The sequence below is a fragment of the Artemia franciscana genome, chromosome 18, assembly GCF_032884065.1.
Source record: "Artemia franciscana chromosome 18, ASM3288406v1, whole genome shotgun sequence".
Lineage (NCBI taxonomy): Eukaryota > Metazoa > Arthropoda > Branchiopoda > Anostraca > Artemiidae > Artemia > Artemia franciscana.
The window spans coordinates 2530681-2546663 of NC_088880.1; the positions used below are offsets into that span (position 1 = coordinate 2530681).

At 35.1% G+C, this 15983-nt stretch overlaps 1 protein-coding gene across 2 annotated transcripts in view; it reads right to left on the minus strand.

Moving 5' to 3' along the window:
- Positions 1-12705: 12705 nt before the first annotated feature.
- LOC136038500 (RNA polymerase II-associated protein 1-like) overlaps positions 12706-15983 on the minus strand; it is a 138704-nt gene continuing 135426 nt past the window's right edge. For both annotated transcript variants that reach the window (XM_065721583.1, XM_065721584.1), the window contains exon 20: positions 12706-12889. In XM_065721583.1, coding sequence (XP_065577655.1) covers positions 12747-12889 — 143 coding nt within the window. In that variant the 3' untranslated portion in view covers positions 12706-12746. The remainder of the gene's footprint in view (positions 12890-15983) is intronic.

A 15983-nucleotide genomic window follows, 5' to 3' on the forward strand; every position in this document is an offset into this window, starting at 1 on the left:
AATTAGTGTTTTAATTGTCTTATGACCTAATTATTAGGACAAACGTCTTGAAAATTTGTTTTGGGGGATTAAATTATCCCGTTATAGATTTCATTTAAAATTCTCAAATTTTATTAGTGGTTATATATAAATTTCTTTTTACGAATGATCGCTTTGATGTCTCTCACACCCATAACAAAAAAGTATGTTTATCCGTCTCAGTTTCTGGCTTTTTGCGTATTTTGTGCGTCCACTGTAAAAATGTATGAAAATGTTGTTTTCCCGAAAATGGGCCATTCAAATGCCAAAATGATCGAGTCCATTTTTCCCACTATTGTGTTTGATTTTAGTTTTAAAAACTTCATTGACTTTTAACTATGCATGTTCACAAGGAAATACTTTCAAAACAAAGATTAAAAGCAAAAGCGTCTGAGACACGGCAAAATCAGGAATGACCTAACAGTCAAATGATGTCAAATGAAAGCTCAGAGATGGATAATTGATTCAAAATCATTGAATACCGATATTTTTAACTTCTCAGTAGTTTTTCATTGAGGGAGGGGGCAGATTTGACAACTACACGGTGGCGCATTCACCTCTAAAACTTTTATCCTTGCTTTCTCATTGAATATACCAGCAACCCATTAATATTCCCCTTTTTGTGGAGGTGTAATAATACACCTCCACAAAAATAAGCGGGATTTCTATTAAGATTACTTAAAAGTTTATTGTAGATATATCATGCTAGAATTGTTTTTCTTAGTTTTTAATCTATAAATTAATCAATAAATTCCAATATCTATTGAATCCTTGTTAATAAATTTTCTATACGTTATTAGCTATTCAGTATTTTTGTCTGATAGGAATAAGTGGTCCATTTTACTGATAGAAGCTATTGCTCTGAGTCGCTGTCATACACCGTGTTAATAAGATCGATACTGATTATTGTCATGATTAAAATCGCATTTTTTGTCGCAAGGAGCAAAGTATCTCCAAAAAAAATTTCTTTTCCTTTTTTGTTCGTTTTAGAACAATTAGTTGAAGAAAGTTGAGGGAGGGTTATTTCAACTGTAGATTCTGAGGGTCCAATGGCGTTTTCCATTTGCAAATCTGATTGGACTAAACCGCCCGTTCTTTCAAAGCCCTTTCTGCCCCCGAGCGCCTCTTTTGGCCCCAAAGAGCAGTGAATTAAAATTTCAAAACAGCCATATTATGCTATTGCTGACACTAAGCCTATTGCTGACAATGGGTGGGAGCAAAGGACAAGCTAAGCTTGGAAATTTCTTACCTTAGGAATTCCTAAGCTTAGCATAGGAAATCCATCGGAATATCATAAAGTGGTGTAGAGGTATAAACACAACTCAGCTTCACGCTGAACAAGGTGATGTCTGATACGCTGCAGCATGACCTTGAGGAGTGGCGCCGTTGAGAAGATTATAGCCTAGTAAACGACACAGCATTTACACTGAATTCTGGTTAATGAATAATTTTTCTAGGTTTGGTCTATTTTGGTGGGCTTTTTTTGGGAAGATTTACATCTTCCTAGCTAATTTATCCACCATGGATTACCTCCCCGTAATAGCACGATATTTGTAGGCATGAATACAATATGAGTCGGTGGTAATAAACTTGAGATTTTCTGTGCAGGATTTCGACTCTTGTCGATAAAAGAGCATCGTCAAGTATGGAAAACCATGCTGTCACCAAGATGGGTCCAGGATTCTAAAAAGGGTCCATTCTACTGGAGGTCCCAGGGACTTCTTGTTGTCCAGTTTTAAGGCTGATTAAGCGGTTGGTTTAGACTTAAGAAGATGTGTTAGTTTCCGTGCTGTGCTAGTTCTGGGACCAATGCTCTTCTTGATGCCAAAATAATTTTAATGATTCAAGGAATATGAAAATTGCAGCTTGGAATTTTGTAGGTTTAACAATATGGTTATAAACAGTACAGTTTTTGGTCATAAAATCACTTATTAGTTAACATGGTATTCGCATGATGGAAAGACAGCCAACTATATTGATTGGGTTATTATAAACCGAAGACTGGCTAGATCTTTATAAGATACTAGGGTATATAAGTGCTTTTATTAATGTTAAAAGTAGAGATCACCATATAGTACTGTCTAGGGTTAATTTAAATCTGGAATTTAGGAAAGTGTAACTGCCTTCTGGGAAGCTATGATGTTGATAGGCTCCAGGATGAAACATTGAGGGATACTTTCCACGAACAGTTGAATACTAAATTGGAGAGTTCAAAATTTGATAATATAGAAGATGTATGGAATAATCTTAAGAAAATATTTTGTGAAGTCGCTGACGGTGTCTTAGGGAATTAAGTTAGGAACGTAGCTAGGAATATTAATGGAAATGCTTTATGCTCAATATAGAAGAGGAGGTGCTTGTACAAGAATTATCTGAGTGATAGATGATATGAAAATAAGAGGAATGTAAAGAAAGTGGAGAAATCATTAAAACATGATTTAAGGAGGTGTGAAGTTGACACCATGGATAAAATTGCTGAAGATCTGGAAGATCCAGCCGGACGGCATAAAAGTAAAATATTCCACTGGCATGTTAATAAATTGAGAGGGAGTAACCAATCTGTACTTACCCCAATTAATAATAGGAACGGCGTCACAATTAGTGATAAGGAAAGAGTTAAAGAGCGATGGGAAGAACATTTTGAGAATGCGCTAAAACGTGTAGAGTTACAGGAAAAGATAAAGAGGAGAATAAGAAAATTTGAGACACTTTGGATGAGAAAACAAATTTTTAAGAGAAAAACAGCGTGGTCATCGGAAGGGTAGAGGATGTGTCGACCAAATTTTCACTATCTGATTAAAAATTGAGAAGTGAGTAAGTCATCAAAAACCTTTAGTCCTCACTTTTATAGATTATGAACAAGCTTTTGATTCAGGTGATGGAAAAGCTTTGGCGAAGGTCTTATCCTTGCATGGTATACCAGACAAATACATTAAAGTGATTAGTGCTATATACGAGAATAATATTGCTGAGGTTAAGGTAGGAAACGAAGTTAGTTACTAGTTTCGTATTAAATCAGGGGTTAAGCAGGGTTGCGTTCTATCCCCATTTGTATGGTTCATTTTGATGGACTTTGTCATTGGGAACACAGCAAAGGCAATAGAATAACATGAAATCAAATGGAAAAGTAGATTTCTCCTGGATTTAGATTATGCTGATGATTTAAGCATCCTAGACGAAGGTGTTAGCAAAATGAAAGAGCTTTTCGAGGTTTTTTGAGTTCAGGGTGCGAGAATATGTTTGAAAATTAATGTTAAGAAGGCTAAGGCTAGGAATAAGTGAAGGCAAAAAGGTGATGTTGGGTAACACGAAGATGGATCAAGTGAACTGCTTCAATTACCAACATAGTTTTATTAGTAAAGACGGTATGTGTAGTGAGAATGTTCAAACTAGAATAGCCAAGGCACAGGGTATTTTTCGCAGTTAAAAAGAGTTTGGATAAATAATATGAAGATAAGTCTGCAAACTAACTTTATAATAATGGAAGCCACAGTGATGACAGCGGTGAAGAAGGGTTCTGAAGCATGGGCACTCCGAAAAATGGAGGATGATATTTTATACGTTTTCCAAAGAAATTGCCTACAGATTGTTTTGGGTACCACACCAACTGACCGCGTCTCAAACAGCAGGCTGTACAAAAAGTATGGTCCGATCCCACTTTTTAGGGCTGTTGCGCTGCCTATGATAGGTTGAGATGGCTAGGGAAAGTTTTGCAGAGGAAAGATTACAGTTTGACAAATATTATCCTTTTCAGCCAACCGTCTAGGACCAAACAAAAGGTAGGTTGTCCGCGGAAGGGGTGGGAGGATTATGCAAGGAAAATTTTAAGGGAAATAGGAACTTTCTGGGACGATGTAAAGAGAGAGGCTTGAACAGACTTGGATGGAGGACCGTGATTAGCTTTGTTGGGCTTGGGCGGCTCGATACTACAGTGAGTTGTTAGTAGTATTAGTAGCATTTCATTCAAAGCGGTTAAAAAGGCCATAAATATGCCACCAAAGCCTAGATGATACTTTCAATTCAAAGGACAAGGAACAGGAATTTACAAAAAATGAATCCAAAGTGATTCCTAATAACAAAAAGCGAAATAAAATATTGCAAAATCAGAATAAGCGGCAAATCAGAATAAGTAATTTGGCAAATTGAGGATAGAACGATTTTCAAATAGTTAGGGGTACAAACTTAAATATCAAGGGTGATGACAGGAAAAGTTGGTAAAAACTCGGGGAGAAGGAACAAAAAAGGAAGGCAAAAAAATTGTTGTAGTCCGGGAACAGGTAGATCCACGACCGGTTATCATAAGAGGGAGAGGGCAAAGTCCACAGAATGTTTGGAGGTTTCAAGGGTAATCAAAATTGCCTATTACAAAAGCTATTGAACTAATTCAGACACTTAAATAATATCCCTTATTTCACCGTTAGGGATAAGGCACTTCGTAATGATGTCGTCTTCTTTGAACGCTTCCTTGCGAACCAGTTATTAGAGAACCTCAAATTAAAGGAAATACTTTTTTATTCCTCGCATCACGTCTTACTCACAATACGACACTAATTGCATTTTATTCGCGAGGCATTAAAATATACTATTTTTCAAAAACGGAATTTCGCCAGGCAAATTTGAGTGTTACCAAAAAAAAAAAAAAAAAAAAAAATGACGTTCTTGTTTATTCAAGTTCTTGTTATAACCACATTTTTAAGCATTCCTAATTCCTCAATATTGCAGAACAAGAGAGGCAAAGCAGGACTATTCAAATTAGACAAAAAGAGCATACTACTTCCCGTGTTTAATTCAATTCTGCATCTTTTTTCGTGCGTAACTTGAAAAAAAATTAGTGACCAAAATTTTAACAGGGTGTACGATAAAAATGGAAGGATACGCTCGAGATCAGATCTGAAAGAGGTTTTCCACACTGCTAATGCTCCTCCAAGAAAAATTTTGCTCCCCCCCAGGGGAAACCCTGGACATTTCCTTGTTCAGTAGCTTCTTAAAAGTTGTAAGCTAATAAGTTTAAGTCGTATCAAAAACACTTCCTAAAAAACAAAAACAAAAAAAAAACAAAATAAAACAAACAAACAAGACTGTTATTCTTATAATTTAAAAACCCTATTTATTGAAAACTAAATAGCAGTAGCTAGGTACAGAGCTTCATATAAATAGTAAACATATCACAACAAATAAATTTATATAAATATCCTTCATATAGACAACAATTTTTTTTTGTTATTTTTGGTAGCAAAACCTTCAAATTTTCAATTCAACGAAAATAACCAATAAGGTTGGGAATACTCTTAAATTTTAACAAAATAACTATTTATTTCATTTTCTTTATAGTTTTAATACTATAAAATACTTAGAAGATAACCAGTCTTTGACTTCAAGATTATATGCTCAGCACACAAACCAGAAGAAGTCGGAATGTGCTAAATGGCCTGTACTTTGCTCAGGCGGCATTGCAGTTTGTGAGAAATATGTTTGTCTTGAAATCTCATCACGAACTGTCAAGTTATTTTCAATTATAGGCCATTCCTTCCTATATTTTACATTCTATTAACTTGGCTTATTATGTACTGCGTTCCCACCTTTTTTTAGGGAAGGGGGGAGGGGGGGTTGAGGGGTGGAGAATCACGATTCTGCAACTCAATGTCTATGCTAGTCCCAATGGTGATCAGTTTGAATTTTTCTAAAAAAAACAAAATAAAGCTCTTGCACTATCAAGAGGAAGATACGCAGTTGTTGCAAGCTTATGATGGGTGATGTAAAGATGTGAGAAATGTGTCTTGATCTTGTAGTATTCTGCTTAATAGGCGTTTTTAGGCAGCGAACCGTTAAAGGTTTTTTTGTCTAATTTAATTCCGAAGTAAAAAAAAAATGTTGGACTGTTATGGCGAATCTATAGTAAACTGACAAAAAATGAGCCGATTCTCGAAAATGATGGCTCAGCCATTAATCGATATCAAAACATTCGTTCCAACACACAAAATAAACTATATTTCTCTCCAGACCTTAATTCCTTCTATTCCACCCCAGGCACCAAGATCATTCAGAAAGAGCCACAAGCTCCACAATTTTCACCTCCCCAAAGCTTGAATAGTGCTGTGTTTCAATTGTCTATCTAGTCTGAAGACGCACACACAGCCAACCAATTTCATTTATATGGAAGAAAAGCTAAAGAGCCGGGATATTGTCACATTTTTGTCATCTCCCTATGGTTGCTCCGCAGGGACGGCACTCGAGTATTAGAACCGAATAAGCAGCCTGTACTTTTCTCAGGCCGGACTCATGATTTCACCCCCTCGCAAGAAATCATTCCAAGATGAGTTTTCTAGATATGTTTCTTTCAGTGATTTTTTTTAATGACCTAACCAGTGTCATGGATTTTAGTCGCATTCCTCTTCTTTAATTCTCTTGAAAAATTATTTAAGAATCTTATAAGTTCATTCAAATTATTTAATTTAAGTCCATTTAGATTATTTAAGCCTCCAAGAGATTTAAAGCACCAACCAGAACATAGGAAAATATCCCTTGAGGAGAAATTACAGGTGGGATAAAGAAATTATTTTGCTAATAATGGTTATGAGGCTCAAGTGCCGCTCGTTTTGTTTGGCGAGTGCTTCCTACTTCTCTTGTGAATCCTACCTCTCTTTTGATGGACTAATGTTGCCTACCAAAGCTAGTCCGTAGCCTGTGTGTTTGGTTCTCCAGAGTTTCAAAATTGGTAATTCTCAAAATCACCCAAGATTGTCATTTTCAGTCAACCGTCCACGGCGAAATAAAAAGCAGGTAATCCTCGATTGGGATGGGAGGAGGTCGTAAAGAAGAATAAAGAGAAACGGGAACTTCCCGGGAGGGTGTAAAAAGAGAGGCTTTGAATAGATTAGGATTGAGGAGGAGTATCCGTAAGTGTATTAGCTTCGGGTGGTCTGATGATGTGATGAGCTGTTAGTAGTAGTAGTATTTCAACACGTTGTAAGGGATACCAATAGAACATTGGGTACTAGTGTTATGTTTTTGTTTTTTTAAATAGGGAGGAGGGTATGGAAGTAATGAACCCTTGTGACATCAGCCTCGACTTTAGTCCCATGAGTCTACCTATAATAAGACTGCTAGAAATAAGTTCATTTGAGCTGTTATCTTTTAAAAAAAATTATTGTTTTAAATTTGCTATAACAATTTCTCCGACACTTGACAAAGCATTGAACAATGTTGAATCTTCCTCCTTTGGTTGTATTGTTGATACAGAATCTTGAGGGGTTTCTTTTTTATTAACGACCCTTACATTGACCGTTTTCATGGGATAGGGTTCATGTCTGTCCGCTCGTCGAAGTGCAGCTCGAAGCAAAAGTAGGTTTTTATCGTCAAAAATATTCTCATTATTAATGAATTTACTGAGATTGTCCTCAATGTGTTCCATTAGTAAAAGGGCAAGTTCTATTGGCGTCTATTTGCATCGCCATTTTTTTTTTAAGGAAAACGGTTTATAAGTCCTGCCATTGTTGGCAATAAAAGTGGAAGAAGACGATGATTTCTTCTGAATTTTAAATCTTTTTCTTTGTTATTGATTCTTACTAAGGCACGTACAATAGAATGATGTTGCTGAACTGCTTCTGGCAATTGTATATTGCCCTTAAAAAAGCTCTGATAAGAGATTAATGAATTCTTTGTCAACAACATATTTGAGTATGAGTTTCCTAAGTGTTGATTTGGACTGCTCAGGCCGGAAAATAAATGTCTATATTCATGTTCTAGTGTCATGATAGCAACTAAGTTTGTCTATTCACTCTTCTATTACCATTTTTTTTAAATTTACGCACGAAAGCTTTTAAGAGATAAGCTTTCCGAAAAATTTAAATTTTTCGTGGAATAGTTTTAAGTGAAATACGACCAGAAACAAAACACATCTGAAACACATCTGCTTTGTTCTTTTGAACTAAAGACTTGCCCATACACATGAGACTGTAGAAGCTAAATGAACCTAGGAATATCATCATTCTCTTGGAAGGGCCAAAAGTAATGGCTCAATCAATTTCTGGTCAATCAATATAAACAGATTGTGTGCCTGCCACTCCACTGAAAATTTAGTGACGAGAGTTGCCGTTGGAAGGTGCAAAGGCTCACTTTGGACCTCAAATTGTGCATATATTCAATTTACATGACAAAGGGAGATGTGTCTTCAAAGGGCTACGGGGTTTATTTTCAATAGTCCTTCATTTGATTCTCTAGTCATACAAATTGAAAAAAAAAACCGCATGAATCTTTTTCAGAAAACACTGAATGTTCCAACCATTTTACTAAAAAGTCAGAATTGCATGAGTTTGAGGACAGAGTACTTAAAAGGTCGGCATTTTTTTTTTTTTTTTTAAATCAAATTGGTTGACTTTGATGAAAATTTGAGAGCCATGGCTAATTGGAAAAAAGTCAAGAGCAGATAGTCTGAGCTTAAGCATGATGCCATTTAACTTGTTGATAAATAGTCTATCATCCATCCATCCTTGGGCAAAACTAAGGATGACAGGCATGGAGTAAAGGCAATTCAAATAATCTAACAGTTCTTTGAGTATTTATAATAAACAAATAAATACCTATACATTAATATTAAAAGCATTTGAATCATTAAACTTAAAACTAGCAGCAATATAATTAACTTATGGTCAAAAGGCTTGTGAGGAGAAATTAAGATGGGGAGAATTGGGAGATGGAGGAGATGGGAAACTCAGAACTTAGGATTTCCTAATAATCCCAAACAAAAATCATTGCATGAATACAGGCGAAAGATGGTACAGATAAACCACATTTTTATCATAAGGCTAGCGACAAAATAATGATAGGCCTTTTAATAGAGGACAATGGCCCTCTTTGACTATTCAGTTCTGTAAATTAAAAATCTTTCGAACAATTTTCTTCAAACACGGTAAAAACAGTATAGACATGAGCAAAAAAATAAAAATTTAAGATCATAGGAAAGTCCTGATTTTACAATCAGGGATGGAAGGCAAAGTCAGTGGTTATTACTCCCTCTCCCCCCAGTAAGGAAATATTATATAGGCTATCAATTACCAAGAAAACTTACTCAAAAATATGTATTGGCTTCATGGAAAGCTCGAAACCATTTTCTAGGGCTATGACAAAGAAGAATAATAGCGGAAAAGATAGTTAGACCAAGTTCTACTCATTACCTTTTAAACACTATTTTTTTAAAAATTAACTCTAAAAAGCTTTTCCAAAAAGAAGTTTTTCAACTATTTCAAAATTTTTACAAAAAAACATTTAACCATAGACGAGCGCAAGTATAACTCAACCGTAAAATGAACAGAACTCACTAGCATGAATAATAAATGAATAAATAAATTGGAGATAAAATGGCAAGATATTAAAGTGATACCTAAGACCAACCTGGCCAAATACACAGAGAAATTACTACAAACATGAAAATTCTAACCTTATTTAAGTCTTTTTAGACGAGTGAAAACATTTTTGTTTCCAAAAGCTTGGAAAGAGTCAATTATAAAAACGTTAATTAGGAAAGGAACCAAGTCTGGGCAATCAAACCCCGTACTTTGATTTTGTGCAAGATATTTGAAAACATTCTCGTTTTCTAAAGCATTAAACCAACTCAACCTAAAACGAACAGAAATTACCATAAACATTAGAATTGCATACGTTATTTAAGTCTTTTAAAGGTCATAACGCCAGTTATGCTTGACAGAAAAACTTCACGTCTCGAGCAGTCTGGGTTTATTTGCTAAAACATCAGCAACAATAACAATAAAGGAAATAATATCATCATCAGCTGAGATTACTAAAAAGACCTAACAGACACGTTTAATAAAAAAGGACATTCAGTCCTGGAAGTATCAATTCAGAATTTATTACCATTATAATTTATGACAAGAAAATGTTTAAAATATGTTTGGTCATGTTAATTATTCTCGTATTCATATTTATCATATTTATATTTATAACAAATATCATATATTTATGATATTTACTTTATCATATTATTATATCATATAGGCGTATGTTTCATTATATTTATTTATCAACATATTTTTCTTTAGTAAAGCTAAAGTGATACTTTGGTCTTTAGAAGAATTAGTTGATTTTAACCAAACTCATGTTTGTGGTGTTTTTCTGTACGTTTTAGGTTTCAATTAATTATTCACTACAATTTACATTTCTTTACGTTCTCAGTTATTCACTGATAGTAATTTATTTTCTTTTTAAGCTTGAATTACGGCTAAGCTTTATGTCTAGCTCATGCAGCTCATTTTGTTCGTTTTGCTGCTGCCTTTGTAGAGAAGGTTTTTTAAGCTAATATTTGTTTGTCATATCGTATATTGATTACAAAGCGAATACTTCTGAAGTGTCACCAGAACTCAAAAACTTACTTAACTTACGAGCTTTTGTACTTCTGAAGTTACGATATTCGTCATGTGGATAATATGTTGTAACAAATCTAAAGAATAGTTTTACAAAAATACTTTGGGTAAATGGCGACGCGTAAGGTTACTTAAATAAACGGATTGATAATATACAAAAAGTTGGACATTCTTTAGGACATTCTCTGAACACCATCCTAATACAGCTACGTAACAAAAATATATATAAAACAATTTTTCATACATTTTTCAAAAATTTCTATGCAAACAGGGCTTAAAAAACATAAAAAAAAAATTAATATAAAGACATCAAATAGGTCAAGAATAACTTGTTGCGTGTTCTAGGAATGAATCTTCCTTCGACTTCCAGGAAGGATATCAATTGAGTAGTTTTGTAGTTGAAGACTTATTATCTATTGTTTTGTATTCTTATTGTCTATTGTAGTCTTGTCTTGTTAAAAATCTTGTCAAGTTAAAGACAATAAATATAATGACAACAATAGCTAAGTTTGAAAACCTTTTTTTTTCCTTTAAAATTTAAACACTAGCATTTTGCTGATTCCCAAAGACAAATAAATAAAAAACAATTTTTTCGGATAAAAGTAAGGAGAAACATCGCAGCTTATAAAAACACGAAAAAAAATATTACATATACGAGAGGATTACCTTCTCCTCAATACCTCGCTCTTTACGCTAAAGCTTGACTATTTTTTCCGGTTATTTAACCGAATATTGAACACAACCAAATATTGATAGACCCTTTTACTATAAAAATGCTGTTAAAATTATATTTTATCTTAACAGTTGTTTGTTTAAATAGATTTTCAGCTCAATTATCAAAACGAATTCTTTTTTGTTGCTGATCGAACAGCAAAAAAATCATCATCAAGCTAAGCTTAAGTTGTGGTACCCCAACCACGTTTCCATGACTTGGATTTTTTTACTTAGATAAGCGGGAAGTTTGTTTCTTAGATTTAGATAACAAGAACCTTTATTGTAAAATTCCCATAACAAACAAAAACGCCTAAATCGCAACATAAAACTAAGAATACGAAGCAGAAACTTAAAGTCAGGTAAACCTGGCAATCTATTTATATGCACAGACCATGGGACAGCGAAGAATGTTGTATATTCCCAAGAAATAAGTATACAAGGCTTTGTATATGACGTCATTATAAGATGACACTTCAGACCGGAACAACGGGACACAAATGACGACCGGGACACAGGGAATATAAATGACGAACAGGACACTCAAAGGGAAATGACAGTCCGGGACACCAGGACACAAATGAAGACTGGGACACCGGGACACAGGGAATATAAATGGACACAGGGAATATAAATGACGACTGGGACACTCAAAGATAAATTACAGACCGGGACACCGGGAATATAAATGACGACCAGGACACTCAAAGAGAAATTACAGACTGGGACACCGGGATACAGGAAATATAAATGACGACCGGGACACAGGGACACAACTACAACGGAGACGCCGGGGGGCACAGGGGGGATATATAAATGACGAGTGGGACACAGGGAATGTTCGACTAGCAATCACCATCAACAAAGCTCAAGGGCAATCATTAGAATAATGAGGTATAGATCTGAATACGGATTGTTTTTCCCATGGACAATTATATGTTGCATGTTAAAGAGTCGGAAAACCTGACAATCTATTTATATGCACAGACAATGGGACAGCGAAGAATGTTGTATATTCGCAAGTTTTACGTAGTTAAAAACATATATATATATATATATATATCTATCTATTTTCACAGGTGTGACACAGGGACACAACTACAATGGCGCGTAACTAATATGGCACGTAACGACTTACGCGCGCGGGGGGGGGGGGGTTTGGGCGTGAAGCACCCCCACCGAGTATAGTATATATATAGTATATTTATATATATATATATATATATATATATATATATATATATATATATATATATATATATATATATATATATATATATATATATATATATATATATCAAGCTATGCTTCATTTGTGGTACGCCAACCCCGTTTCCATGCCTTGAATTTTTTACTTAGATAATTGGGATTTTTTTTCTCAGATTTACGATAACATAGACCTTTATTGTAAAACCCCTAGCATGAATTAAAGCTCCTAAATCGCACAACAGGTCGACATAAAATTCCATATTAACAATAGGAAAAAAAAAGTGACAAAAAGAACCTTTTTATTCAATAGATCTTGTTCAGTTCTTCAATTAATTTAACTTCTAAACTGCATATGAGATGTCTAACCTTATCGAGATATATATAAGCCTGGTCAAATTTAAAGAAATATTATATTAAAAAAATATGTACCTACTAAAAAAAATGACCAAAATTATGTTTCAAACTTTTAACCAGAGGCTTAAATTCTTCGACATCAGCTTGAACATTAACGAATTCCTGGATATGCCACAAAGCATATTTGTAGAGTAAGGGGTTCCTCTCTTTCGTTATAGTGGCTAAAATAGATAAGTTTATAAATTAGCTATAGTGAATCATAGCATAATTACTAGCTAGTGCAAGGGAAACACTTACAGGCATAAAAAGTGAAAACAGAAATCTGCTCCTTGTATATACCAGGAATACAATAATAACTAATCGGGCAAGAAAATTAATATTTTTGTTCGATTGAAGAGGCAAGATTACAAATATTATATTGGCTCTTGCGTTAATTGCTGTCTCTTTCGCATGTATATAGTGTATTTAATTTGGCTCCTTTGCGTCCAAACAACACAATATTCCGCCTATTGAAACAATAAAAAAAAAATCATTAAGAAAATTAATTTCTGATTCCTGATTTAGGATGTGATATGCAGTCTGGCATTACGAGCCATATTAAAGATATGGCTCGTTTGTTCGTATTAATAACGAGGAGCTTAAAATACGATACCAAACGTACCTCGCATAAGATATTTGATTACCTCCTTTAGGTCAGGGAAGCTCAGCACCTTCCTCGAAATTCGCTTTTATGTATCAAAATACAAAACAAAAACATTCTAAAGAAAAACACAAGGTATAAGAAATTACAGTTGATTCGATTACTGGGTTTTGGGTACAACCATAGGTAATTAAATTCCTGTAAACATTCTCTGGAAGAACCACACAGCTTTCACATCAAGTGAAGGTTCAGGAGTTGATTTTATACCTGAAAACAGCCATTTTCTAAGATTCTTTTTCCGGTTATTCGAATATCACGAAGTCTTTGGGGCAGTACTACATGTTCGCAAGTGTAGCAGTGCTGAAGCCAACTGACATTCCTGTAAACATTCTCTGGAAGAACCACACAGCTTTGACATCAAGTGAAGGTTCAGGAGTGGATTTTATACCTAAAAACAGCCATTTTCTATGATTCTTCTTTCTGTTATTCAAAAATCATGAAGTCTTTAGGGCAGTACTACATGTTCGCAAGTATGGCAGTGCTGAAGCCAACTTACATTCCTGTAAACATTCTCTGGAAGAACCACACAGCTTTGACATCAAGTGAAGGTTCAGGAGTGGATTTTATACCTAAATACAGCCATTTTCTAAGATTCTTCTTTCTGTTATTCGAAAATCATGAAGTCTTTAGGGCAGTACTACATGTTCGCAAGTGTAGCAGTGCTGAAGCCAATTGACATTCCTGTAAACATTCTCTGGAAGAACCATACAGCTTTGACATCAAGTGAAGGTTCAGGAGTGGATTTTATACCTAAAAACAGCCATTTTCTAAGATTCTTCTTTCTGTTATTCGAAAATCATGAAGTCTTTAGGGCAGTACTACATGTTCGCAAGTGTAGCAGTGCTGAAGCCAACTGACATTCCTGTAAACATTCTCCGGAAGAACCACACAGCTTTGACATCAAGTGTGGAGTGGATTTTATACCTATAAACAGCCATTTTCTAAGATTCTTCTTTCTGTGCAGTGCTGAAGCCAACTGACATTCCTGTAAACATTCTCTGGAAGAACCACACAGCTTTGACATCAAGTGAAGGTTCAGGAGTGGATTTTATACCTAAAAACAGCCATTTTCTAAGATTCTTCTTTCTGTTATTCGAAAATCATGAAATCTTTAGGGCAGTACTACATGTTCGCAAGTGTAGCAGTGCTGAAGCCAACTGACATTACTGTAAACATTCTCTGGAAGAACCACACAGCTTTGACATCAAGTGAAGGTTCAGGAGTGGATTTTATACCTAAAAACAGCCATTTTCTAAGATTCTTCTTTCTGTTATTCGAAAATCATGAAGTCTTTAGGGCAGTACTACATGTTCGCAAGTATAGCAGTGCTGAAGCCAACTTACATTCCTGTAAACATTCTCTGGAAGAACCACACAGCTTTGACATCAAGTGAAGGTTCAGGAGTGGATTTTATACCTGAAAACAGCCATTTTCTAAGATTCTTTTTCCGGTTATTCGAAAATCACGAAGTCTTTGGGGCAGTGCTACATGTTCGCAAGTGTAGCAGTGCTGAAGCCAACTGACATTCCTGTAAACATTCTCCGGAAGAACCACACAGCTTTGACATCAAATGAAGGTTCAGGAGTGGATTTTATACCTAAAAACAGCCATTTTCTAAGATTCTTCTTTCTGTTATTCGAAAATCATGAAGTCTTTAGGGCAGTACTACATGTTCGCAAGTGTAGCAGTGCTGAAGCCAACTGACATTCCTGTAAATATTCTCTGGAAGAACCACATAGCTTTGACATCAAGTGAAGGTTCAGGAGTGGATTTTATACCTAAAAACAGCCATTTTCTAATATTCTTCTTTCTGTTATTCGAAAATCATGAAGTCTTTAGGGCAGTACTACATGTTCGCAAGTATAGCAGTGCTGAAGCCAACTAACATTCCTGCAAACATTCTCTGGAAGAACCACACAGCTTTGACATCAAGTGAAGGTTCAGGAGTGGATTTTATACCTAAAAACAGCCATTTTCTAAGATTCTTCTTTCTGTTATTCGAAAATCATGAAGTCTTTAGGGCAGTACTACATGTTCGCAAGTGTAGCAGTGCTGAAGCCAACTGACATTCCTGTAAACATTCTTTGGAAGAATCACACAGCTTTGACATCAAGTGAAGGTTCAAAGGTGGATTTTATACCTAAAAACAGCCATTTTCTAAGATTCTTCTTTCTGTTATTCGAAAATCATGAAGTCTTTAGGGCAGTACTACATGTTCGCAAGTATAGCAGTGCTGAAGCCAACTTACATTCCTGTAAACATTCTCTGGAAGAACCACACAGCTTTGACATCAAGTGAAGGTTCAGGAGTGGATTTTATACCTAAAAACAGCCATTTTCTAAGATTCTTCTTTCTGTTATTCAAAAATCATGAAGTCTTTAGGGCAGTACTGCATGTTCGCAAGTATAGCAGTGCTGAAGCCAACTTAAATTCCTGTAAACATTCTCTGGAAGAACCACACAGCTTTGACATCAAGTGAAGGTTCAGGAGTGGATTTTATACCTAAAAACAGCCATTTTATAAGATTCTTCTTTCTGTTATTCGAAAATCATGAAGTCTTCAGGGCAGTACTACATGTTCGCAAGTGTAGCAGTGCTGAAGCCAACTGACATTCC